The 26,949-nt window shown below is 36.9% G+C and overlaps 1 protein-coding gene across 4 annotated transcripts in view; it reads left to right on the top strand.

The window, feature by feature from the left end:
• The window catches only part of PCCA (propionyl-CoA carboxylase subunit alpha), a 477,968-nt gene that overhangs the window by 251,754 nt on the left and 199,265 nt on the right, over positions 1-26,949 (top strand). For all 4 annotated transcript variants that reach the window (XM_042979710.1, XM_042979700.1, XM_042979707.1 and 1 more), the window contains 4 exons: positions 5,451-5,594; positions 6,961-7,035; positions 11,320-11,388; positions 13,290-13,365. In XM_042979710.1, the coding sequence (XP_042835644.1) occupies positions 5,451-5,594; positions 6,961-7,035; positions 11,320-11,388; positions 13,290-13,365 (364 nt within the window). The remainder of the gene's footprint in view (positions 1-5,450; positions 5,595-6,960; positions 7,036-11,319; positions 11,389-13,289; positions 13,366-26,949) is intronic.

The raw sequence follows: 26,949 nt of genomic DNA on the forward strand, positions 1-26,949 counted from the left end.
GTTAATTTTCATTTGAGGTTAACTTAAGTGTATAATTAGAATTGCCTGAATTTTGCTCTTCTTGAGGAAAACTTGCCTGTTACTTCATTACCTATTCTTTAAATCTTAGGAATTGTTAGGCAAATAACACAAAATATTTAAAAGTTTAAGTCAGAGAAAACCTCTTGAACATATTATCTACTATTGATTATTTAACACAGTGGATTTTGATTAAAGAGAAAATGTTGACTAAGGCAGATATCTTTATTATTATTTTAATGTTTATTTGAGAGAGAATACAAGCAGGGGAGGGGCAGAGAGAGAGAGAGAGAATGAATGAATGAATCCCAAGCAGGCTCTGCACTGCCAGCACAGAGCCCGATGCGGAGCTTGAACCCACAAACTGTGAGATCATGACCTGAGCTGAGATCAAGAGTTGGATGCTTAACAAACTGAGCCACCCAAGATATCTTTATGTTTGATTGAAGATAAAATGTTGATCAAGTCAGATATCTTTATTTTAATAATATTTTATTATATAAAACAAACTTTAGTGATGTTGCTTTAATTTGTATTAATTTTATGTGAAATTCTTTCAGATGTACAAAAAAATTGCAAAGTGTTACAAAGATGTTCTGAACACCTTTCACTAACATTTACATTTGCTTTATCCTTTTATCTATGTCTCTCTCTCTATATCTTCTTTGCCTGGAACATTTAAGGGTAAATTGCAGGCCTGGTATCCCTTTACTTCTAAATAAGTCTGTATTTCCTAAAAACAAGAAGATTCTTTCTTTCTTTCTTTCTTTCTTTCTTTCTTTCTTTCTTTCTTTCTTTCTCTCTCTCTCTTTCTTTCTTTATTTCTTTCTTTCTTTCTTTCTTTCTTTCTTTCTTTCTTTCTTTCTTTCTTTCTTTCTTTCTTTCCCTCCTCCTCCTCCTTTTTGAGTGATGGGGTGGGGGAAGGGGCGGAGGGAGGGAAGGAGAGAGAGAGAAAGAGGAGAAAGAGAATCTTAAACAGGCTCCATGCTCAGCTCAGAGCTCAATGCTGCACTTGATCCCATGACCCTGGGATCATGACCTGAGCCAAAGTCAAGAGTCAGATACCATCCAGGCACCCCAAGAAAATTATTTTACGTTACTACAGTGCCATTATAAAAATCGGGATATTAACATTTACATATTATGTATCATCTAATCTACGGATCATATTCAGATTTTACTGGTTGTTCCACTAAAGTCTTTCAGGGTAAAAGAAACCCATTTTCTGGACCCTACATTACATTTACTTGTCATACCTCTTTTTCTCCATCTAGAACAGTTTGTTAGTCTTTTTTTTTTTTTCAACTATGATCTTTACATTTTTTCATGAGCACAGGCTCTTTATTTTATAGAACATCCCTCATGTTGCATCTGTCTGCTTTCTGATGATTATATTGAGGCTCTGTATCTTGTGAAGTATACAGAAAATGTACTGTCCTCCTCTGACCACCACGTAGGAGACCTGCAAGGTCTGTTTATCCCGTTACTGCTCAGGTTGACTTGGTTAACTGATGTCTCTTGCATTTCTTTACTGTAGAGTTACTACTTTTCCCTTCGTCATCAGTAAGGTATTTTATTGGGAGTTACTTCAGTACTGGAAATGTTTCATGATACTTTCACTCACTAGTTTTAGATACTTCACTGTTTGTATTTAATGAAAAATGAGGTTAAAGATTGCGAATGGCAGACCCAATGCTGGAAAGACTTGTTTTTCTAAGTTTGTTAGTGTTGAAGTTTGATACATTAAGAACTCAGAGGTGAAGCAAAATCAGATTTATCTCACTGTTGGATTTGATAAGCTCAGTTATTTATTTTTGGGGGGGAAATACATTTAAAGGAACAAATACATTTGAAAACAGAGTGGCAAGAGGTCTATACACAAACACAGATATTAGTGACAGCTTGCTGGTGATCAAGAAGACAAAACTAAATGAAAATAGCAAATGGATTTATAAAAAGCTGGATGTTTGCAATCATCTGATGTAGGCATATAGAACTATATAGACTCACTCTAGCACGATTGTGTGTTCCATAGTATGACATTTCATGATTGTAGCTGTTTGCACCTATTTGAACAAAACATCATGGAGAGATAGGGGCATTGCCAGTACAAACTGATTTATCAGCTACTAACAGACCCTGCAGAGTGCACATTCTCTCACTAATCCCAATCACAAATTTGTCTTCAAGGATTCAGAAATTCTGACTTGTTTTGGGCTTTTTTTTTTTTTTTTTTTTTTTTTTTTTTACTAATGTGTAATTTTTGTGGTGGGGGTAGTTTAGGTCTTTTGTTGACTAAACCATGAGATTTATATACTAGAATGTCAGTGTATTAATCTTCAAATGCAGAATCATACTATTTAGTGTATCCTTATTCATATATTTCTTGGAACTAGCACCCTTTCTACTGGGTAGAAAAATTATGTGTGAAGCCAGGTTCTCAAAAATTTTTTTGTCACAATAAGGGAATTCATTTTTGTATTTTGAATATTTAGGGCATGGTTTCTAAAAGTGTGTTCCATGGACTTCTCAACCCATAGGATATCGTCCAAAGGCAGGTGTGTGGGTGAATAAGTGCTGTATAATACCCTCCTCTTGAGAATCCCAAAGCATATTGACAGATTAATGAGTCTGAGGAGTCTTAAAAAAAAAAAAAAGAAGAAGAACATATTTAACTTAGGTGAAATCAGTGTTTTCTGAATAGAAGTGACATAGAAACCTTGTGGGTTTTTTTCCCCCCTTCCACATAATAGTCCTCTGAATATATGTTTATCGGCATTAAACTTATGTAGATTTTTCTTCTGGTGGGACAAGACAAAATTGTTGGCCTACCAGACACCAGTCTTTGAGTCTCTCTTTGAATAACCTTTCGTTCCAGTTAGCTGCCTTCACTTTCCATTGATCCTCACTCCCTGCCCTTTTTTTCCCCCTTTTAAAACATATTTTTAAAACTTCTATTGAATTATATTTTGGCCTGGGAACTGTTTTGTCTCTTTGTATATCTCTGTTCTGATCTCTTAAGTATGGAATTTGACTTGCAGAGGGGAACCTGTTTCCAAGTTCTCAGAAATGGGGCTATACATGGTTATTTAAACAATGTTATGCCTACAAGATTCCTGGTAATACTAAGGCAGGGTCTAAAGGAAATGTTTCACACATCCAGTTGAATAACTTCAGAATTATATTCAAATGTATTTAGAAATATTTCTTTAACAATACTTGAACCTAAGTGGGTATGTTTTTTAAGTTCTGCAAGTAATGAGTTTTGCCTTTAGCAGCTAGTTGTTATTCTAGTTACCTACTTAATTATTTTATTTTGATACGATTGTAGCTCACTAATTGAGATTGGAAAATGTGTTGTTTCTGTTCTATAATTCTAAGTTGGTGTCAAGTGGGTCCATTTTTGGATTTCGTTTAATATGGGTCTTACATACTTTTCTCTTAGACAGTTACAGAAAAGTCTTCTAAGGTAAACAGAGCCTTATAATGAATTTGGGTCTTTAAACTTTAATAATACTGTGTTTTATAGAAGACAACAGCACCTAATTATGCAGCTGTTTATGTTTACTACATTTTTTTAAGTTTTTTTTTTTTAAGTAATCTCTACACCCAATGTGGGCTTGAACTCATGACCCCGAGATTAAGAGTCACATGCTCCCCTGACTGAGCCAGCCAAGCGCCCCAGTTTACTACATGTTTTTATATGCATTTTTACATGAGGAGAATAGGAACGTCATACCATCTCTGGAGTGACCTGAATGCCAGCGCTGCCTCTACCATTTGCTGTAGATGTGTCTCTGGATTTGCTGCTCACTTATTCATTCAATATATATTGATTTGCCTAGTATATTTTCTGGGCACTAGCCAGAGGAGGAAATTAAGTCATTCACTTTTAAAATTGTTTTCTCACCTATGGAGGTGTATGAATAGTATTGATACAAAGCCCTTGGCACATAGTAGGCTCACTTTGAATAGAGTGATAAGATGCCTTCCCATTCAGATTTGTTTCTAGCAGTGATAGAGGGGCTTTACATTGTTCCCTTCTTGTTATATTTATCATATAGAATCTTGTTTCTCAAAAAACCATAATTTGCTTTGAAAAATTTAATTTTTGAACTATCTAATAAGATCTTTATTTAGTGTCACGTTCATTTTGCAAAGGGTAGATGCTTATTTTAGTGATGATTTGTCATTAAAATTATGTCAAAATGTCTTAAAATGTTGTTGAAACTGTAAACAAACTCATAACACACACAGAGCTAATTATGGATGCCATCTGTTTATTTTTACAAAGCTTTTTTCTTTTTTTTTTTTTTTTAAGACCATGGCATTGTCTGCTTATGATAAGCTTCGAGATTATTATAATGACTAAGTCCTGTCCTTCAATTAGTGTAGTTGAAGATGGGAAGACAATTCGTTTGTTCATTGACCTTTTCCCGTGTCAGAGTTTATGAAATCGGACATGTCATGATAAAGAAACTATTAAGAGGTGCATTTGGAACATGCTTTAGTTTTTATGAGAAAAGAAATTGGTATTTAAAGTAACAGATGTGGCTAAAGTTTTAAATTTTTAAAACTTCTTCAAGGTTTTTGATGAGAGACATATCATTTGCTCCTTATCAGTGCCATAAGTGGCTTTTTTGTAGCTTCGTTAAATTTAGGAACTTGCGAGCAATCAAGCAAATTCATAATGATGTGTATCCCTGTTAGCATCCCTCTATGTCAGTGCATGTTTTTGTACATGTGTATCCCATGTGTGAGTGTGGAAGGCCAGGGATCCCCATGACAGCATCATCCAAAGTAGTTATCGGCAATTTGCTGAGAAAGCAGAGTGATTTCACTGGCTCAGTTTTGCTATTGTGCATGCTAAGCACTCCCCATGTAAGTCTGAAGGGAAAACAACCTGCAGGATCCATCTGCTCCTTTCTGCTACACTGCATTGATGTAAGAGTACGCTAATCTGGTTGCTTGTCAGGACAGGTTAGTGAAAGCATGAGAGTGAGTGAGACCAGGCTAGCTTAGTGCTTTGGAAAATCATAAGCTGCCTCTGTGGATGCCATGCTAAGTGTAGCAGAATAGTTGATTACCAGCCATACCGAGGATTGCAGCTAAATATGTAATTTTCAGATAAGAATTAGTTTCAGAATTGAAAGTGGGAAGCATTGCTGGACGACATCTAATTAAAAACTGAGACAAGTGATACAGATAGTTTACAAATACTTTTTAGGCATTGGGGTTTTTTTCTTTTTTTAAATCATGCTTTGTATTAGATTGTGCTTGTTTAGTTTTATTCTCTCGGTTTTTTAGTTAAAAATGATTAAATGTTATGTATAATTAACCCCATTTTGTCCAGGAACTGCTGAAATTGTTCTTGCCTATTCTGTTTATTCCCTTTTCCTACACCTATTGACTGGCAGATATTGGCCTTGCAGGTGGAGCATCCTGTCACAGAATGCATTACTGGCCTGGACCTAGTCCAAGAAATGATCCGTGTTGCCAAGGGTTACCCTCTCAGGCACAAACAAGCTGATATTCCCATCAACGGCTGGGCAGTTGAATGTCGGGTGTATGCTGAGGTAAAATGAATGATGTTCACAGGAAGCATGGTGGTTGTGTCCCGAGACATGGGACCAGGGAAAACTAAACAGCAAGAGCAAGTTAGGGCTTCGTAACCCATGTGATGTGTTTGCTTATGTAATAGAGAATCAAACCAGGCAAAAGAGGGGGCAGTTTTGACGCAATGCAAAATAGTTTTAAAAGACCGAGTTTGTTTAAGTTCTGTGTATTTCTGTGCACGGGCAAGATAGCCACCAATCAGTTTAAGGGGCAACAAAGCATTCGTTAAATGTTCTTGCTTTTGTTAAATATTCAGTATGTTTGCATGGACCAGGGTTTTTATTTTGTTTGTTTTCAGATCACATTTGAAACGAACAGAATCATTTATTTCTCTGTTGTTGTTTGTCTTTTGCTTTTTGTTTTTAAGAGCCTACCCTGCATACACATTAGTTGTTAATATTAACTTAAATTTTTTCGCAAGTTTATTTTCTGATAAACCTTATGATTACATGAAAGTAGTGATTGAAATTTAAATTGCAAAGCTTTCATTCATAATTTTAATTATGGAATTTACTCCTAAGCTTTCAGTCCAAAACTTTTGTATTATCTTATAACTATATTAATCAGATAATAAAGCAATCAACATCTGAAAATGCTTTTTTCAATGAGTGAAACAATTCAAGGAAGCATTTAATACTATCTTTTGCTTTTAGAATTCAAAGTCCTTTAAAAAAAAATAAATTAATGGTACCTGTGTTTAAGAATACTTGAAGTTGTTTTGAAATGTTTTTCAAGGATCTTGAGAATATACTTGCCCGGGTTATTGTTCTTGCTTTTTATCATATTTTAAATGGTATTGTTATGACACTGAACTCATTTAATTTTTATTCTGATGATCTAAGATAGTTACAAGTGGGGCATATATCTAATAATAGCACGTGCAAAGTTTTTTTTCAGGTCTTTACTTGAAGAACCAAAATTCTCCAATTTTGCCATATGTGAACTGTTTTGAGAGCAAGAAAAACAGTTATCTTTAGTGCACTACAGTTGCTGTTCTGAACTTGGGGATGTTTTGATGTAATGCCTAGGTTATTTTATTTTTGCCCAAGGCATTTGAAGACAATTTATAAAATGTTGGAATTTTACCAATTTCAATAAAGTATGACTAAGGTCAGGCTCAATTCTGCTTACATTTCACTTTAATTTTTAAATACTTCTCTAAGTAATCTAGAGTGAGTATAAGACAGTGATCTTAGGAAATCGTGATTTGGTAAATACTGTGTGTTGAAAATAGATCTATAAATGCTTTTTCATTGTATAAATATTTAACCTTACTTTGCTGATTTATATTTCAAAGACTGTGCTTCCTTTCCTTTGAACTTTCAGGACCCCTACAAGTCTTTTGGTTTACCGTCCGTTGGGAGATTGTCTCAGTACCAAGAACCAATACATCTACCTGGTGTAAGTCATTAAGCTGCAATGCCAAGTGAGGGGTTAAAATCTTGATTTATGTCATACTTTTATGTTAAAGCATGTCAACACCAAAGGGTGTAAATAGAAGGACAAGTGAAATTTGTGGATAAATCACAGTTTTTTGTTATTTTTTTAAAAAAATATTTTGTACTTGGTGATGTGTAGGGAAGTCAGAATTCCCTTCACAGGGAAGTCTAGAGACATCTGACTTCTGAATAAATGATAGTTTACAATGTTCCCAATTCTTTTGAAAATGGTAATGAAAAAGATCACAGGATCCTAAGAATGGGAAGTGACTTTTCTGTATTACTTTAATATTTTCAATAAATCTAACCTAGCTTCCCTGTATAGTCAGATGTCACGAAATTCAGCCTCTTAATTGAAATGGATTAAGGAAAACAAAGTGTGCCTCATTCTATTAAGTGTCACGTACTTTAAGAAGTACATATTTCTACCAGTTAAAGAAAAGTGATCACTGTCCACTTAATTCATAGTTCTTCTATATTTAATAAGTGTTCTTTAAATAGTTTTTGTTGCATATAAAGAACAAGGGCATACCCTTTTTCTTAAGGTAGTGTGTGTGTGTGTGTGTGTATGTATGTGTGTGTGTGTGTGTGTGTGTGTGTGTGTATGTGTGTATATATATATACACATATATACACACACACACACACACACACACCCCATTATGTTAACTAGTGGATGACAAGGCGGTACCATCTGTGAATATGATTATTCAGTCTGATTACTGGCATGAAGATGGTGAAAGATTACAGGAAGGATCCTAAATTTGAAGATGTTATTGGATATATGATTTATTTCACTTTTTAAATTGTTTTTGCCCATATGCGTTCTGAAGAGACTTGACCCTTTCTAGGCTGGGAGACTCCATGCTGTGTTCAAAGCCTGAAGGCAGAAAAAAAATTGTAAAGATTTAACAGGCATTATGTGACGTTAAATAGCAGATGAGAAAACCAGTATCATAGGGACATATCTAAACATTTTTTTAATCAAACAAAAAAGTATTAAATAAGAATTCATAATGATTACTCTAGTTGTTAGAAGTTTTCACCATGTTGTAATAGCTAACAGGATGTCAAACATTTTGCCCTCGCAAGTTTTTGCAATTTGCAATTTTCAAACGTGAGACCTGTTGAAAGTACAAGTGATAATGGACAAACTATACCCCCTACAGTCTTTGTCCCACCAAATCTTTCTTCAATTAATGCTGCAGCAGGAGTTTTATGTAATAACATTTGCGGTTGTGAGCCATCCATAGAAAGAAAAAACAATTAAAATGCCTTAAATGTTCTGCTTACTGCTGTTATTTGCTTGTGTGAATGTTGCATGTCAGCTAAATGGACCAAGGAATAGATAAAGTGATTGGGTGCGGGAGAGTGCACACCAAGCTTTGTCTATCATTATTGCTGGGAGCAATCAAATTGATGTCAGCAGGACAGTAGATGCGTTGACAGCTGTAATTATGTATCTCCATGGTGATCACTTTTGGCCTGTCATGGAGGCCCACGAGTCCCCTCCCTTGGAAGCATTTAATCAGATTGGGCTGTCACTTGTCAGGTAGACATGGCGGGCTGGGAGTTGGACTGAGGGGGAGAGGTGAATGGAGCATGAAGGGTGGGAGACGGCTGGTAGTTTCACACGGTCCACCGTTGATACAGAAGAAAGACATTTAAATTACGCTAGATGTTTTCTGAGCAATGGCTTGAGACCCTCAATACACAGGTGCCTGGGTGTTGGTGTTTCCTCCTTGCCTCTTTAACTAGATCAGTTGGTTTTAATTTAGGAAACTTTTTGGTTATTACCCTTTTTTTTTTTTGGTCACAGGAATACATACTTGAACGTTAACTTACAGTTTGTAGTTTTCACTTGCTTTTTTAAGCCTACAATTTACTCATTCTGGCTTTGTGGAAGATTTTTTGTGTGTGTCTTTGATCACCATATTTTATAAATTTGGTAGTTTCTGTAATTTTGTTCTCAGAAATTTGATTACAATTCCATTTGACTTATTCTTAAAGCTTTGTGTGCAAAAGCTAAGATACATATATGTTTTTGTGTGTAGCCTTTGTTTCCATCGGGGAATAGCAACTTAGTTTGACTTTGAATTCATTGTTAGAAATAAAAAAAAAGCTGATGATTATTTGAAAACTACATAAGCAGGAAATTATAAGTCAGAGTCTTCATGCTTTGTTACAGTTTTAAATTACAAATGTTGATTTGCTAATGAGACATGTGTTTGATTAGAGATGTGTGTTGATTATGTATAATACCTCTTGATTTTACCCTATGTATTTTTAAATTAAAATGACATACCTTCTGTGATCATAATTTTAGTAAATGAAATAGTTATATCTAAGAGCCCTAGGTAACTTAACTTTCAGGATGGTGTTGTTCAAAGTGACTAAAATTTTAAATTATGAACCAGAGAAGAGTGTAACAAATAATCTTTACTGTCTATGTTATTTTACCAGTGGGTTGAACATTAAAGTTCTGCACTAGGTTTGTAGCAGTTTACATAGCAAATAGGAGGATATATTTAAAGCCAAAGATCTTAGAATTTTTACCAATCTCAATTGGAAACACAGCTTTAGCAAGCATGCTCTGGTTTTAAATAATACATGGTGATAAAATAAGCTTTTTAACTTCTTGCTACTAAAATTAAGAAAATGCAAGTTCAGAAGGCTCTTTTCTGCTATTTAAGTTGGATGCCAGCTGCCATTTGGGGGCTCTGTAAATGTGGGGAGAGGGTAGATTATGATTTTATTGCTTTCACAGCTGCCCCATTAATTCTTTTCTAGTTTTTATCAACACTGTGTATTTCATAGCACTGAAGTATGTTTTCAGAAAATAGAAAGCCAGGATATTTTTAAGTGTGCTGAGTGACTGTCATTTAAAATTGAGATTTTCATATATGAATGTGAATGTAAATACAAATAACCATACTTTTGTGTTTGCAAATGCAGAGATAAAAGCACTCTGAGTTTGTTATAGTGTTACCTTCTAAAACCTTACGAAGAGAATAATAGTAGTGTGATTTTTTTAAAGATTGAAACTATGCTTTATCTTTTGATGTCACTGTATAATAAAGCCATCATCATACCCTCATGTGGATATCCTAGACAAGAGGTTCTACATGTGGTCCCTTGATAATTGCCTAAATTAAAATATTAAAGGCCTAACAGCCGCTGTGTTGACCTTTTTCTGCCTTGCTGCAGACAGATGAGCTGCTGTTTATTAGGAAGGCTTCTTCCCACAGGTGAAGAGCTATGTGAGCTTCCGCTCTTCTCTTCCCACCCCTTTACGATGTTGGGCATCAAAGTCCTGCTGTTCTGGCAGCTTCGATTAAATTCCTCTATCTTCAAGACCCCTAGGACATGCTTGACAGTCTTAAGTATTTTGATTAGCTTTTAAATACCTCAGATTCCAAAACTTAGGCACAATAATTTAATAAATATTTCATACTCAGCAACTGCTCATTTTAAAAGTTTTACATGGCTAACCTCTGTGCCTTACTGCTGGTATCAAACTGGGAGATGAAAACAAGAATCAGCGATGTACTAACTAACTTGTTGGCTGGTTAACAGCAATCAGGCTCTTCAAAAGAATATTTTGAACTTGGGCTATTTTTTTTCCCCCATGAAAATTGCAAAATCAGAACTCTAATTGGGGCTGTGTCCTTACAAAGCAAAGCTATGAGAAAAGCTGTGTAAACATTAAAGTCTCAGGGGACTGACAGTAACAGAGAAAAAATGTACAGTTGAGAGGGTAAGGCAAAAAAGGAAAGTGTTACAGACATGAAAGTCGCAGGACCAGCGTTCTTGTAGAGCTGATGAGCAGAACTCCCGAGTCCTGCTGCATGGCTTGACTGGGGTCCTCCCTGAAGCTTTCAGAAGGGTACAGTGGGGAGTATGCCTAGAAGGGGCATCATTCATGCCATGCTTCAGTTGGAAGACACCATCAAATAGCTACAAATGCATCCCAGGATAGTGATGTATAAAGTTTTATTGTTGTTATTTTTTGCAGTTTCTTCGTTCCTTTGTTTAGAGTGAGAACAAAAAAATGCGTTATACTACATGGTATATATAACAGATCAAGATAATTTGGTCTCTATATGGTTTAGATTGTTTTTCTGTTTTCCAGAAGTTGAAATGTTACTTGAGATTAAATTATCCTTCTGCTCCTTGGAAATTAAATTTGTTGTTAGAAAAATATCTGCACAATATGAAGTTACTTTCATTTCTTTCTTTCTCCCAGGTCCGGGTTGACAGCGGCATCCAACCAGGAAGTGACATTAGCATTTATTATGATCCAATGATTTCAAAAGTTAGTTCGATTTCTTAATGGCTTTGTACATTTTTCTCCTGAAAGACAGTGGAAGTATTAAAGTTAAAAAATCTTAAATTGATCCTTTCTCTGAATCATGTGCTGTGTAATTAAACAAGTAATTATGCATTGATGGAAAAGTGAAAGCAGAGCAGATTTTCTTTCTCTTGAGAAATTTCAACAGCATGTTACTTTGTAATACTCCCCAATCAAGTCAGTCATTTGCTCGTCCCCAATCAAATCAAATGATGATCCCCTCCCCCAACAATAATAAAGTTATCTAATCAGTGGCTCCAATGCAGCCGATACAGTGAGCATGAATTACGTTATTTGGTCATCCCTAGAAATTACCTGAGGTGGAAGTATGGATGGCTTGCCATGTCAAGGAGTTGAGCTGATAGGTCATGTTTTTTGGCATACTTTTTACCATTTCTTTTCCATTTTTATGAATCACTAATTACTTGTGGTGATTGCACATAATTAAGTTTTATGTTAGAGTACAAGATGTCTTTTTGCCCACCTGTCTTTTGAAATTTGACTTCCCAGAATAAATTAACAGTGCTGCTCAAATTTTTAGGTCTTTCAAAATCATTAGAATCTTAAGATCTCATAAAATGTAGGATTCTGACTGCAGTAGTTGAAACTGGGGATTTCATGGGGCGCCTGGGTGGCTCAGTTGGACAAGCATCCAACTTCGGCTCAGGTCATGATCTCTTGGTTCGTTAGTTCAAGCCCTGCATTGGGCTCTCTGCTGTCAGCACAGAGCCCATTTTGGATCCTCTGTCCCCTTTTCTCTCTGCCTCACCCCTGCTTGTGTTTGTTATCTCTCAAAAAATAAACGCTAAAAAAAAAAACCCAAAAAACAAAAAAACCAACAAAACCTGGGGATTTCATTTAGAAAATCCTGTTTGTCCTATCCCGAAGAACGATTTTATTATTACTTTTTTTTTTTTTTTTACTAAAAACCCTTTGTCAGATGGTTTTCTCCCCCAAGTACTTTTTATGTATTTGTAGCAAACTATTTTTTTATTTTTTTTTCCACTTAAGTTTTTATAGTAACATTATTAAAGTGACCTTTAGGTATTTCATTTGTTAGAGAAGTGCTATTTAATTTAAAAATAAAAAAACAAAAAAATTATAGATTGATTTTGATATATGTGGTTCCATTTTTTGATGAATACATTTCTGTTCAGAAAAGTGGCCTGCAAATAAATTTCCAACCTGGGTTGATACTGAGGAGCTGATGAAATGTACCAAAGTAATTGTAAACTATAGACTGACTAATGTAATAGAAAAATATTTTATGAGTAGGTAAAGTCTTATTTTAACAAGCAAATTAGCAATAAAATATTATTTATTGCTTGTATTTAATTGCTAATTTGTTTAAGATTCTTATAAATAGGCACAAAATCATATAGAACAGTAAGACCCTTCTGTTTTTGTAATACAAGAACAGTTTGCTTCTATGCTATGTTATGTGTAAAAGTTAGCTATGCAGGGTATCAGACTTGGAAACGACATTTTCGTAGGGAGAGAAAAATCTTGCCTGATCCTTCACTATTCCAGATGTTTATATTCTATCCCAAATGTTCACATTTTGATATCTTTCCTTTTAAACTTTTTATGGTTATTTTTATTACGTTGTTGTTTATCTCAAATAGCTCTTTTCTGTGATAGTGAATGTAGGAGAAAAGTCTGAAATATCTTGATTCTAATATTTATTGAGTTTTAAAAAAAATCTTAATTGACATACTTTATATTAGAAATTGAGCTACTGTGAAATTTCAGAGGATGTTTTGGGAAACCTGTTACAAAGTATTTTGATTTTTATTAGGATGAATTGTTTGACTTTTAGATAGATTGGTATCTATCTATGTAAATTGTTTTTTATTTGCTTTTAGCTGATCACATATGGTTCTGATAGAACTGAAGCACTGAAGAGAATGGAAGATGCACTGGATAATTATGTTATTCGAGGTAAAAACAAATATTTGAGGTCTTGGTATTACACATGGTGTCCAGTTCTAGAAAACAGCTTGAAGATGTGCTAACTAGAGAATTCAGTAGAAAATGTGCTTACTATGTATTTAAATAGAAATAAGAAAAGCTTGAATTAGACATACTAATTAAGAATAGGTATTTTATTTTCCTTAGCAGCCCTATACTTTACATATATACCTTAAATCCTTTAATTAACCTTACGGTGCATAACCTTTCCTACACAAATATTTAGTATTTTATAGGTATGTATTGTATGGGAAATGGTTCTTTTTTCTAAAGTCTTTTATAGGCCAGTGCAGCAAATTAACTACTTATTGTCTTTTATTGTTATTGATGGTGTTTTGAAGTATGAAGCTTAAGAATGTATGGAGCTATAAAATATAGTGACCTATGGTTGACTAATTTGAGAGTGAGGGAATAGCCTTTTGTGTCTATAAATTAGAGCAAATTATGGAATGTCTTCTAGCATATGTAACAGTGTCGCCTCATGTACATAGACGTCAGTTCTAATGTCTAACAAAGTCCAGTCCTATGGCCTATAGAATGTGGAGTGATAACTGAATCAGGAGTAGCCATTTTATTGATTTGTTTATTTTAAAGATTTTTAACTAATTTTTACACCGAGTGTGGGCTTAAACTTACAACCCTGAGATCAAGAGTTGCATGCTTCACTGACTGAGCCCACCAGGTGCCCCACAGCCATTTTATTTAAATTATTAAAGCAAAGTTATACTAATTCCCCTTAAGGAGTAAATTATGTTGTAAGTTGTATTAGCAACTTTTTATTAGCATTGAAAAGATCATTTCATTTTAGTCCAACATAAATTATCATCAACTTAAGAATAATGGAGTTTAACATCAAATTTAAAGTACAGTTCACTTTGAATTATGAGTGAATAGTGTGGGTCTACGAACATTCCCATAGGAAGGACTGGCTGTATAGTTTTGTTCTTTTTTCATGGCTTACTAAAACAGTGGAGCTGGGAGGCTAGAATTGGAGGCTGAGGGGATAGAATGTTGGTGGAGTATGATTACTTAGCGCCTCTCAAGTCCATGCAGAGCTTTTATGTAATTTCAAAAGGGTTCCCTTTGAGTGGACACGACCTGTAGGTCAGAAGGCTTGGCAAGTGGACTACAACTTTGTGTGAATTAGGAAAAGTGCTCCATTTTCTGGGCGCATCCAGCCCTGAGACAGAGAGCCCAGCTTAGCAATGGAGCATATTAAACCCTTACTCTGCACCCTTGACCCAGTGCCTATATGCAGTGAACAGTTTGTACAACTGTACAGTAGTGACTCAGGACAATTTAGTGACTCCATTTTTACATATTTTCCTTTCCCTGATCATTAAAAAATTTTCTTAAATGTTTATTTTTGAGAGAGAGAGAGGGAGGGAGGGAGAGAGATTGTGAGCGGGGGAGGGGTCAAGGGAGAGGGAAGCACAGGATCCGAAGCAGGCTCCAGACACTGAGCTGTCAGCATGGAGCCTGATGCGGGGCTCGAACTCACTAGCCGTGAGACTGAGCCGAAGTCGGACGCTTAACCAACTGAGCCACCTAGGCACCCCTCCTCTTGTTTTAATATATGGCAATTAAGTCATATAATCATTACTTTTAATCACTTTTCTCTTCTAGCTTTTCTTTTGTTATACCTGGAGAAACTTCTTCCCTCCCTTCCCTTTTACTGTCACTCTCTTTTCTTCCCATTTGTTAACTAACAGGTAATCAGTGATTGTATCTAATCTCATGTGCTAGTGATTCACCTCTGTCAATGAAAGGAAAACAGTTCTCAAGTGAACCTAAAAATAAAATCCATAACCTCAGTATCCAAAGCGTATACAAATTTGAAAAATCCCCTTCACGTTCTTTCTAGCTCATTCTCTAGTTCTTTTCAGCCTTAATTGTGGAGTATTTACTGGTTTTTAAACTCTGCCATGTTCCATCATGAGCCATCATGAGCAGCAGCTACATGTTTTCTCTGTACATTGGTTAAGTAGGCTTGGAGGGGTTTATTTTCCTTAGAAATAGTATTCCCCCAGAAATACTTCAGTGCATGTTTGGAACACACATCTAATTTGGGTGTATGTTGGTCTCTGTGTGTTTAACTACACACACATACAGACATAAACAAGGTACTTGGGAATATTATCCCCAGAGGCGTTTAAAGTATTTGTAAGAGCTTTCTAGATTCCTCCCCCCATCAGTATCTTTGTAATTTTTATTATGGTTGTTGAATTGTTGGATTTTGGTTAATTTCGGTTTTGTTCTAATGAGCTTGAGTGGTAAATTCATGAATTTGAGATAGTCCATTTGTGTAAGAATATTTTGTCAAATCACATCTCTATTAAGCTTTGATGTAATGTAGTGCCATGGCATATTGGTAGTTGGTCAAAATATTAGCGTTGTATTCTCCTCTGTCTGTATTCTGAAAGGAATACTCTAACATATTTATAGAGTACACTTTTCATCTTTTATATTTAAATAAATGTTTGCCACTGAATTTACTTACTTAGTGTGTGTGTGTGTGTGTGTGTGTGTGTGTAATAAATGTTCACCAGTTACCACATTTTTAAATTAAAGTGACTTAAATACAGAGTAGTAGGCTTGCTGTTATTCTCCTAACTTTGTATGTATTTTCCAGGCCCTTTTCCAGGCCTAGTTTGAAAAGGCCTTTGGTTCACTCTGATAAAATAGAAATCAGAGGGGCCTAGGTTCCTATCCTGTCATAACACCTTTTAGTAACTATGTGAGTTTTGTCAAGTTACTTTGTCTCCCTCCATCTCATACTCTACGTTTAAAAGTGGAGCGTTAGCCTCTGCTCTATAAATTAGTAGCGAAGATGAACTGAAGTTAGGTACACAAAAGGGCTTGGCACAGTACCAGCTCAATAACTTGAGTTCCTATCTTCTTTTGTCCTTCTCTCATTACAGTTGTAAAACCGCATATTTAAAGATCATATGTCATGAGTCATTATCATTCAGTCAGTGACATGGGAAATTGATGAAGCCATAGATAGATAACATTGAAAACCCATTTGGGGTCATTCCTGGTACTGTGTGCTGGGTTACTTGTTTTCATTGCACACTGTTCTGCTTCTTCAAAGCATTTACCGTAACTATAATTAAAATATTAGTTGCCTGACTAATTGCTAAATGTTGGATTATCCCATAAGAATATTAGGTGCATGTGCGCAGTGATGGTGTTTATCTTGTTCACGTGTGTATTACTAGGGCTTGATATGGTCAGTGAGTAATAAGTATTTGTTGAATGAATTAATGAATGAGTGACAGTAGCCCTATTTCAAGGAGTTTCTGGTAAACTTGGCATGAAACATATAGAAAGGACATAAATTTATAGACGCCATAATACTGGAGTGAAAAACTATGGTGGGAATTCAGATGGGGGAGGCATTTTTCTTTTCCCACCTTTGCTTTTGGTTCTTTGGAAGTAATGTGAGCATTGCCTTAGGTGACTCTCACAAGTGACTCTGTTGAGAGTACCTCACTTTGTGTTTCCTTCAAACAGCTCCCCAGAGTGGCAGCATTTTTTTTTTTAAAAGACTGATAACTTACTGTGGAGGTGAAATATAGGAGAGAGCGCACTCAGGCCTGTTTGGAATATGACTGACTGTTGTCTTTTGGGAAGATAATCTGGTGTTGGATGTTAAAAGTGCATACTCTTTGAGCTGTGCAATTTTCAGGAATCTATCCTTCAGAGTTAAAAGACCGAATTGTGAAGTGATATTTACAAGGACATTTGTGACAGCAGCATTTAAAGTAGCCAAAATTGTAATCAACCATCATGTCCACCAAATGGATGAACGACCGGATAAATTATAGCGTCTTCACTATAAGTTGCGGCACAGCCGGTACTTGAAGGCCTGTCTGTATGTATTGTTAATAGAAAGGCTGTTCGCAGAGTAGTGTGTGTGGTGCAGCCTCACATCAGTTAAGCCACCTTCCCATCCTGAAGTATCTTTACTGTGTTTGGATGAGCACAGAGAAAGATGTGGATGTATACACGTCAGATTGAGATCTCTCTCTCTCTCTCTCTCATAATACATACCTATATATGTTATATATAATATATATTGATATTGATACATTGCCCCCAGGCCTTTTATTTTAGGTATTTTCAAACCTAGAGAAAAAGAACAAATACTACGTTGCACACCTGTATGCTCTTCACTTAGATTGTTAAGCTTTTCTACATCTTTCCCTCTCTCTCTCCATTTATACCTTTCTTTGCTTTCTCCTTCCTCCCCCTCCTTGCTCTTCTTCCTTCTCCTCTCTCCCTTCTCTCCTTGTTCTTTTCCTCAACTATTTGAAAGAAAGTTGCAGATGTCATGACACATGACTCCTAAATATTTCAGCATGGATCTAAAAAGTAAGATCGTTTTCCAACAAAATCACAAAACCAGTATTACACCAAGGAAAATTGACAGGAATCTCATAATATCGTCCAACATACTGTCCGTATTTCAAGTTTCCTTAGTTTCGCTAAGTGTCTTTTTATATCTGTTTATCTGTTTGTTTGTTTTTTTAACACCACCTATGGTCCACTTAGAGTTTACACGTTGCTTTTATTTATTTCTCTTTATTATCTTGCTCTTTTTATATTTTGTATCATTAACTCTTCGTAAGAGTGAAGGGCAGCTGACTTCCAGAATGTCTCATAGTCTAGATTGGAAGTTTCAGTATTGGTCCAGTCAAGTCTCTTGGGAAAGGAGGTGGAAAGATAGGGGTTGCAGTTGGAAAGCAATTTATTTTGAGTTGGTGATTTCGAATATGGTGCACTTAGTGAACACTAGATGACTTTAGGGTTTGACTCTGGGACTAGGTGGCTAAAGTGAAAGAATAGGTAATTTGAAATGAGATCCAAAGAGCTGAGTGGTGAGGATGTTACCTGGGTCATACTCATGGTGACATGAGTTAGGGGAAGGAAGGAAGGTTCTTCCTTCCAGGTGACATAAATTCTGCGTCTTCCAGGTGACATAAATTCTGCAGCGAATATTGGGTTGTTAAAAGAGATGTCGATAGATGACAGGTAATTGGGGAAGACTTTTTTGGCCAGCTAAAATAAGCCTCAAGGAAATAGAATTTTCTCCAAGGATTAGAAGAGGTAATGTTCTAGAAGTGACAGTGGATCTCAAGGAGGTATGTGAAGGTTGCTGGAGAAGTGAGGTCCTTGAGGTCACTGAGGTTTTCAGTGAGGCAAGGAGATAGATGGAATGTTCCATGAAAATACTGAACCCTCAGTAGACCTGAGTGGTAATCATGAAGCAGCAGTCTCAGAAAACATTGTGGAGTGGCCTAGAAAAGAGTTGGAAGAGGTGTTTTGGGGAAGTGAGAGTGGTTAGGTCAGCTGATGTTCCAAGGATGAGGGATGGCCAGAGAACCTAGCCCTTCTGGTGATGGGTGCAAAATCCTTGAAGTACCTGGTAGGAAGGTGAACCCTTTGGCTCAGAAAAGTGGTTTCTGAGGCATTTTGAGGGGGCTTGATCTGTAACTTCATCTAAACAACCTCTATTTCCTTTCTTTGGCTGTGCTATCCCATACTCCAGCTATGTGTGTCATGGCTCAGGTAAGAGCTTTCTGAACAGGTTCTCTGTAAATACTCTTTGTCTGCACCAATCCATTCTTTGGTTTGAACAGCATAAAATTTAAAGTATAATCCCAACCCTGCTTAAAACCCTTTAATATTTCCCCATTGCCCTCATGTGACTCTTTGGTCATTTACACAACTTTGTCTCATGTTCTTTTTTTTTTTTTTTTCCTTCCTTCCTGCTTCACTGTTGTTTTCATTTGCTGGAATGCTCAGTCCTCTTCCCACCCAAGGACCTTCATAGTTAGGCTGTAGTCTAACCAGTTATAACAAAGAGAACGAAAAATACAGTGACCTGTGAAAGATAAAATTTAATATATTTACCATGTCATAGTCCCAAAAGGAAATATTGTCAAGGGCTGGTAGGGAGACTTGGATTCACAGCAGATGGTTTTCATTTGGGGGCTCCAGAGTGGCTGCTTTTATGCCCATCATCCAGCCTCAGCAGGAAGGTGGCAGGGGCAAGGGGAGTTCACACCCATTTTTTTTCAGGGCATAACCTAGAAAGCACCCTTTATTTCTGCTCCCATCCTATTGGCATTTAATCACATGGCCATACCTATCTGCCAGGAAGATGGACAATGTGGTTGATACCAAGGTGGCCATATACTAAGCTAAAAAGTAGCATTTCTCTTATTAAAGGAAAAATAGACTAGATATTGGTGGATGATTAGGGGGAATAAGAATATATACATGTATCTGCTTATTTGTGGAAACACACACACATACACAAGAGCAGAGCTAATAAGATGGTGGACCTATAGGGTGTACCTCCCAGATCCTCATCTGGTAGAAATGATTGGGTGATGGGAAATGAAGTACCTGAGATAAAGGAGAGAGGCTTCTCCAATTATACTTTTAGAATTCTGACATTAACATTTCCAAATAAAATTATTGACATTCTGGGGGAAAAGCTCTAAATGGAATACCAACAGTGGACAGAATTTTATGAATAATGTACTGATGGAGGGAGAGAGAGAGAGATAAAAAAAAAAAAAAACTAGCTTTAAATAACTTTTAAGCATATTTTAACTGCATATCCTCAGGCTTAAAAACAGTAGAAGCAAACATTGAACTGTAGTTAGTAGGTTTGTTTTTCCTAGTTCATGGGTTAGCAGTTCTGAAACCAGTTTATGTATATTCTGGGATTAAGGAAATAAATACATGGATTGTGGATAAGATGAGTGACATTTCTTCTTGTCAGAGAAAGAAGTTACAGATGGGGAAATGGATGAGGATTTCCATTCTAAATGAGTCCTATGTATTGAGTTGAAATTGGAGGTATCAGTGGAAACTCATGGTTTTTAACATATATTGAAAAATAACTGTATAAATGTGTTACTGCACATGTGTGTGTATATACACAAATTCTGTAGCTCAGGGTTTCTTTAGCAATATTGACATTTTTGGGTAAACATTTTTTTATTGTGTGTGCAGGAGGGTATCCTTTGCATTGTAGGATGTTTATCACCACTCTTGGCCTCTACCCACTAAAAGACAGTAACATTTCCTCAGTTGTGACAACCCAGTATTTCCAGACACTGCCATATGTCATGAGGGAGGGGGGCAAATCACCCTCAACTGAGAACCACTGGCTTGCTGAGAGGTCATGGAAACATTGGCACCCATAGCAATGAGCATACCAGGAACCCAGATCTTATTTTTTAAATACCATTGTCTCATAAATGGAACCACTACTCCATGATAAAACGGCTGATTTCCGGAAGAGTGTAAGATGAGCCTGAAACATCTTGTATAAGAAAGTAATCAAGTGCTCAAAGATGATATGTCAAAAAGACACAGGAGCCAGCTCTATGGGGTTTCCCACTGGCCAATCTGGGAAAACTTCAGCAACAAAATAAATAATGTTAGCGATGGATTAAAGCCCATGGAATAAGACAAGAGCCTGTGGGTCCATACTGATATAAATAGATAAGAAAGATAAAAGAGGCAAGAGGCACAGCTCTTCTCTACAGCAGATTTTTAACTTATAAATATAGAAGAATCCCCATGGGGTAAACACCAAATTGTCTAGGGTCAGAATCATCAATGACAGATGCTAAGATAAGCGGGTGAAAATATGATGAGAAACAGGTATTTGCATAGTTTCATAGTATATCCCCAGGTGATGCTAATTAATTACAGTGGGAACTATAACACCTTTAAAATAGACAAACCTAGCAATTTACCCAAATGATCACAGTTAGCATCACTGGTAATGGGACATATCAACATCTCATGCCTCTTGAGGTATGATGCACTGAAAATAGCACATCATTTCTGTGATGTCCTTCTCCAAAATGTATAACATGGATATAATCGTGAGGAAACAGCAGACAAACCAAATTGAAAGATAGTGTACAAAATAAATGGCTTGTACTCTTCAAAAGTGTCAAGGTCAAGAAACACAAAAGTGGATCAACTTATCTAGATCAAAGGAAACCAAGGATACGTGGCAACTAATGCAGGATAAGTTCCTGGACCAGAAAAAAAAAAAAAATGTTTTTCTTTTGTCGTAAAGGTCATAAATGAGACAGTTGATGAAATTTGAACAAGGTTTGTAGATTAGATGATGATACTGTTATCAATGTTAATTTCCAGATCTGGTCATTGTACTGTGATTACATGAGAGAGTTACCTTGGTTTTAGGAAATACACTGAAGTGTGGAGAGGTAAAGACATCCTGTCTTTGGCTTACCCCCAGATGTTTAAGAAGAATTGTGTGTGTGTGTAAAGAGAAAAAAATATGATAAATAAATGATAAGTGAATAAATATTTGGGGTAAAGGATATGCAATAATTCTTCCTACTATTTTATGAGTTTTTTTTATAATTCTGAAATTGTTCCAAAATAAAAAGTTTAAAAAATAGGTGAAGAGGAGCATGTGTCCCCTCCTCCCAAACCTGAGGAGTTTTATTTAAGGAATAAAAACAGATGCATTTGTGATGATATATTATTTATCTGATAAAATCTAAAGGATAGAGGGCTTAAAGAAATTGTTTTGTGAAGGACAATTTACTGTCTTGTTGGATAACTGCTTAGTTGTTCAAATAATTTTTTTCCTAAGCGGATTGTGAGCTTTTGTTAAAAAAAAATCTTGAGAGCAAAGATGTAATTTGGTTAAAGTTAATTTCTGAGTCCCCATGAAATAAGCGGTGACTTTTGGCCTCTGTTTGATCCTGGCAGTGTGTGCAGCTAACGTCTGGCCAGTGTTTTGGAAACAGCAGGTAGTCAGGAGAAAGCCGCTCCTAGGGGTCGTCTCTTCTGTGGCCTGGTGGTGATTTCCCATACAGATGGGACCTTGTGAACTTTGGTAGAGGTCATTTTCAATTCCCTGTCTAAAACTGAGAGCCATAATTTTTATGAGTATGTGATTAATAATATCGTTGAAGTTATAAACTATGTCTCAGAGTACCTCTGCCACCGACTTCTTGTTTGAACAACGATTGCTTTAAACAGCATTGTCTTTCCTGGGACATGGAAAAAAAGTATGTACAAAATGGTAACTTTCAGATGTGTAGGATATCTCTTGAACAGTCCAGTGATTTGTCCCATTTATCTGTTCTTTTGTGCTTTTAGGGAAGAAAATAGTTCTTTGATTATTCCCCCATTTGGCTTTAGAATCAGTGAATGTACAGTAGTCTTTGGAGTCAGTTGAGGCACCTAGATTTTGGTTGTCTGCCATTAGCCATTGTTTCATCTTCTAGTCCTTCAGAAAGAAAAACATAATGATTTGATTTTGCATAGTAATATGTAATCTTTCATTCAGAGAACATTTAAGGAGAAAATGCTTTTGTGTAGTAATTTTATTCCTGAAACATCATTTAGCAAGATAAAAGTCTGTTTTCATGCTCTATTTACTATTCAAGTAGAAATAGTTTTGAAAGTCCGTGCTTCATTTGTGTGCTTGAGTGGCTCTGCTCTTTGATATCCACAAAGTAAATTAATGTTTGCTTATAATTCCTTTGACTTCTCTAAAATCACTTTTTACAACTTTGAATTTGTAATAAAAATACAACATATTGGGGCGCCTGGGTGGCTTGGTCGGTTAAGCGTCCGACTTCGGCTCAGGTCATGATCTCACGGTCCGTGAGTTCGAGCCCCGCGTCGGGCTCTGTGCTGACAGCTCAGAGCCTGGAGCCTGTTTCGGATTCTGTGTCTCCCTCTCTCTCTGCTCCTCCCCTGTTCATGCTCTGTCTCTCTCTCTGTCTCAAAAATAAATAAACGTTAAAAAAAAAAAATTAAAAAAAAAAACAACATATCATTTATCCTGTAAAATTGCATACATTTTATTTTTATTTATTTACTTTTTAAATGTTTATTTTTGAGAGAGTGCAAGTGAGGGAGGGGCAGAGAGAGGGAGAGAGGAAGACAGAGGGGTCAGAAGCAGGCTGTGAGTTGAGAGAACAGAGCTCGACGTGGGGCTTGAACTCATGAACTACGAGACCATGACCTGAGCCAAACGAAGTTGGATGCTTAACCAACTGAGCCACCTAGGCACCCCTTTATTTTTATTTTTATTTTTTTAAAAGATTTATTTTATTTTTAGAGAGCACACATGAGTAGGGTAGAGGGGCCCAGGGAGAGATAATCTCAGGCAGGCCCTACTGTCAGCGTGCAGGGACCAATGTAGAACTCGATTCCACAAACTGAGATCATGACCTATGCCAAAATCAAGAGGCAAACGTAACTGACTGAGACACTCAGGTGCCTGAAACTGCATCCATTTTACTAAAAAAAGTTTTAAGTTTGTTTATTTTGAGGCAGATAGGGGCAGAGACAGAATCCGAAGCAGGCTCTGTGCTGCCAGCGCAGAGCCTGACTTGGAGCTCGAACCTATGAATCTTGAGATCATGATTTGAACTGAGATTGAGAGTCAGGTGTTCAACAAACAGCCACCCAGGCGCCCTGAAACTGCATACATTGTAATTTTTTGATGTCCTCAATCACAAATTGATCACTATCAGAAAACAATCTTATTTTTGTTCAGATGATCATTATTTCTGAAACTTTATGTTCGAGTTTCCTGAAGACAGTCTGATGCTGTTTTGACTTCAGCCTCACAGAGGAACAAGAAAATTTATACTATCACTAGGTTGTAACAGGAGAGCTAGTAAAGTTAAATACGAAATAGGAAGTTTGTAAGTAAACACTATTATTTTTATTTAACTGGAGGGAGGAGGGATGGACAGAAATTCTGAAAGTTAGATTGCCTTTCTTTATTACTTTTTTTTAAATGTATATTTATTTTGAGAGAGACCGAGAGCATGGGCAGGCTTCCCATTATCAGTGCAGAGCCTGACATGGGGCTTGATCACATGAACCGAGAGGTCATGACCTTAGCCGAAATCAAGAGTCAGACGCTCAATCAACTGAGCTATCCAGGTGCTCCGAGATTCTACATTATTTATAATTTATCTAAAAGCTTACAAATGGAGACATTTTGAAATACTAAATTGCACCTAAGAACACTTTTTTTTTTGGAAATGAAATTCCAGCTGCACCCTGATCTTCGTATTTTCATCCTTTCCAGTCCCTCCTTTAGGATGTTTTCTTCTTCCAAACTTGAGTTATTGTATAGGGATAAGCTGCATACTGCTGGCTTTGTCTTGCATTTCTGTTTCTGGATTTCTTCATGTGGGCATCTGCCCCCATGTGTTCTGTGTTGTGGGTGGATCTCTGTTCTAACGGACCTGTTCTTCTGAACTCTAACCACAGGGATACCATCAGTCTACTCTCCCAGGCCTCTCCAGTTGAACTTGCCCAAAGTAAATCACATGTTTTCCTCTTAACCTGTTTCTTGTCTGTAAGTGGGGTCTTCAGTCATGTAGCATGGCAGAGCCAGAAGGGTGCATGTTGTGATTGACTCCTCTCCCCTATTCTTTTTTTTTAAGTTTTTTATTTTTTTCATTAAAGTGTTTATTTATTTAGAGAGCTCAAGCAGGGGAGGGACAGAGAAAGAGAGAGAGAGAGAGAGAGAGAGAGAGAGAGAGAGAGAGAGAGAGAGAGAATATCCCAAGCAAGCGTCACGCCATTAGCACAGAGCCCAATGTGGGGCTCAAACCCATGAACCGTGAGATCATGATGAGCCCAAATCCAGAGCTGGACACTTAACCCACTGAGCCACCCAGGTGCCCCTAAAGATTTTATTTTTAAGTAATCTTTACCATGGGACCTGAACTTACAACTGAACACTTAACTGACTGAGCCAGCCAGGTCCCTCTGTCTCCCCCAATGATGTCCACTAAATCACCATGCCCTCTCTGCCTGCTAAATGTCTCTCCAGTCCATCTGCTTTTCTCCGTCTGTAGTGGCCACACTCTTGCTGTGGTCTGATGCCTTGCAATTTTTCAACATGTCTCCTGCAATTGTCAGCTAATGGTTTTTCCCACTTACACCCTCACCCTTCCTCAGACCCCAGTCCACTAACAGCCTGCATGGTTCCTGGAGCTCAAACGTAGTCGTTCCTGCCCTGCTTCAACTCTTCTGGTTGCTCTCAAAGAAAGGTAAAACGTTTGCATGACTGTCAGACCTGGTTCGCCCCCCCACCCCCACCCCACCCCCCTTGGACTTCTTAGGCACACAGCTCTCTCCTTTGCTCATGCTCTTTGGCCACGGTGCCCATCTTCCAGTTCTCTCCACACAAATACCTGGTGGTGTCCAAAACAACATGAGAATTCTTTGTTCCTCCCTTATATTACCCATCTTTGTGTCCTTCTGTGTCTTTCTCTATTTCTTTTCCCAGCTAGGAGGATTTGCGTAAGTCACAGATACTTCTCTCTTCCTGGAATGCCACATCTGTTGTTGCCTATGCATAGAAATCTCTTCTGGCAAGCCATTCCCTTTCCTTCTTCAAAAGCGCTTTAGTTTTGTCTGTTTGTAAAACATGCAACAAAGGGATTCAGTTCCCTTTCACAGCCTGACCTCTTTCAAGGAGTCTTTTATTTTAAATTCTTGCCTACTGTGTTTGGCTTTCTAAGCACTCGTAGCATGTTGCTTTCAGTTGCTCTTCATTTTCATCTACCCAAATATCACCTGTAGTAGACGAAGATGTCACATTTTTGCAATAATTTGTGAGGTATACTTGTGTCATCAGATGAAGTTTCTTACACCTTCCAATACTTTCCTCGTAGAAATACACATAATCACAACAGCCCTTCAACACATGAGTGGTTGAATATTGGCTAAGTCATTACCTACAGAGCAAGGTTGGGATAACTGCATTACCCACAGAGCAAGGTTGAGATAATTTGTTTGGGGCATGTGCTATGAAAGATACTTATTAGGTCATTGTCTGTATGTGATAACTTCTTCCTTGGAAATTTATGTAGCTAAAGGAATACCATTAATATTTTAATTGGGAACTTTCTCTAAATGTTTTGAAGCAGTTTGAATAGATTGAAAATTGGCTTTTATAAAGTTTTTAGGCACTTGGTATTTTTTGAGTGAGGAACAGATAATGCTCAGATTTTTGCACATGTTTGCTAACATTGTCTAGTATAAAGAGATGCATAGAGAAATGCCTAGTTGGTTGGCTCAGAAATAGGAAATCATATTGGAAAGTATGCCCTTCTCCCCCATATGTATACATGAGAGTACAGGGTAACCTGCCTTAACAAAGATTCTTAAATACAGTAGTATAAATAAGATAGAATCTTATTTACTTCTCATTTAACTGGCTGGCTGGTCTGTGCTGATGGGGCAAGTTTGTGTCCTGTGGTTCTGTGGTCATTCGAGGAGATCCTCCCTCCCCCCCTGCCAACATGTTGCTCTGTTTCACCTTCATTTCCAGAGCTGAGTTCCTGCCATATCAGGAAGCCCATAGGAAGAGGGAGGAAAGGAAGCCCAAGTAATTATTCTTTTCAAGTAAGCGAGGCTGGAATTGGGCGCATCACTCTAACTTCTAGCCCCTTGTCTGGAAATCAGTTTGTCAGGTCCAGCTGTAGGACAGACAGGAAA

Source organism: Panthera tigris, chromosome A1, assembly GCF_018350195.1.
Source record: "Panthera tigris isolate Pti1 chromosome A1, P.tigris_Pti1_mat1.1, whole genome shotgun sequence".
NCBI lineage: Eukaryota > Metazoa > Chordata > Mammalia > Carnivora > Felidae > Panthera > Panthera tigris.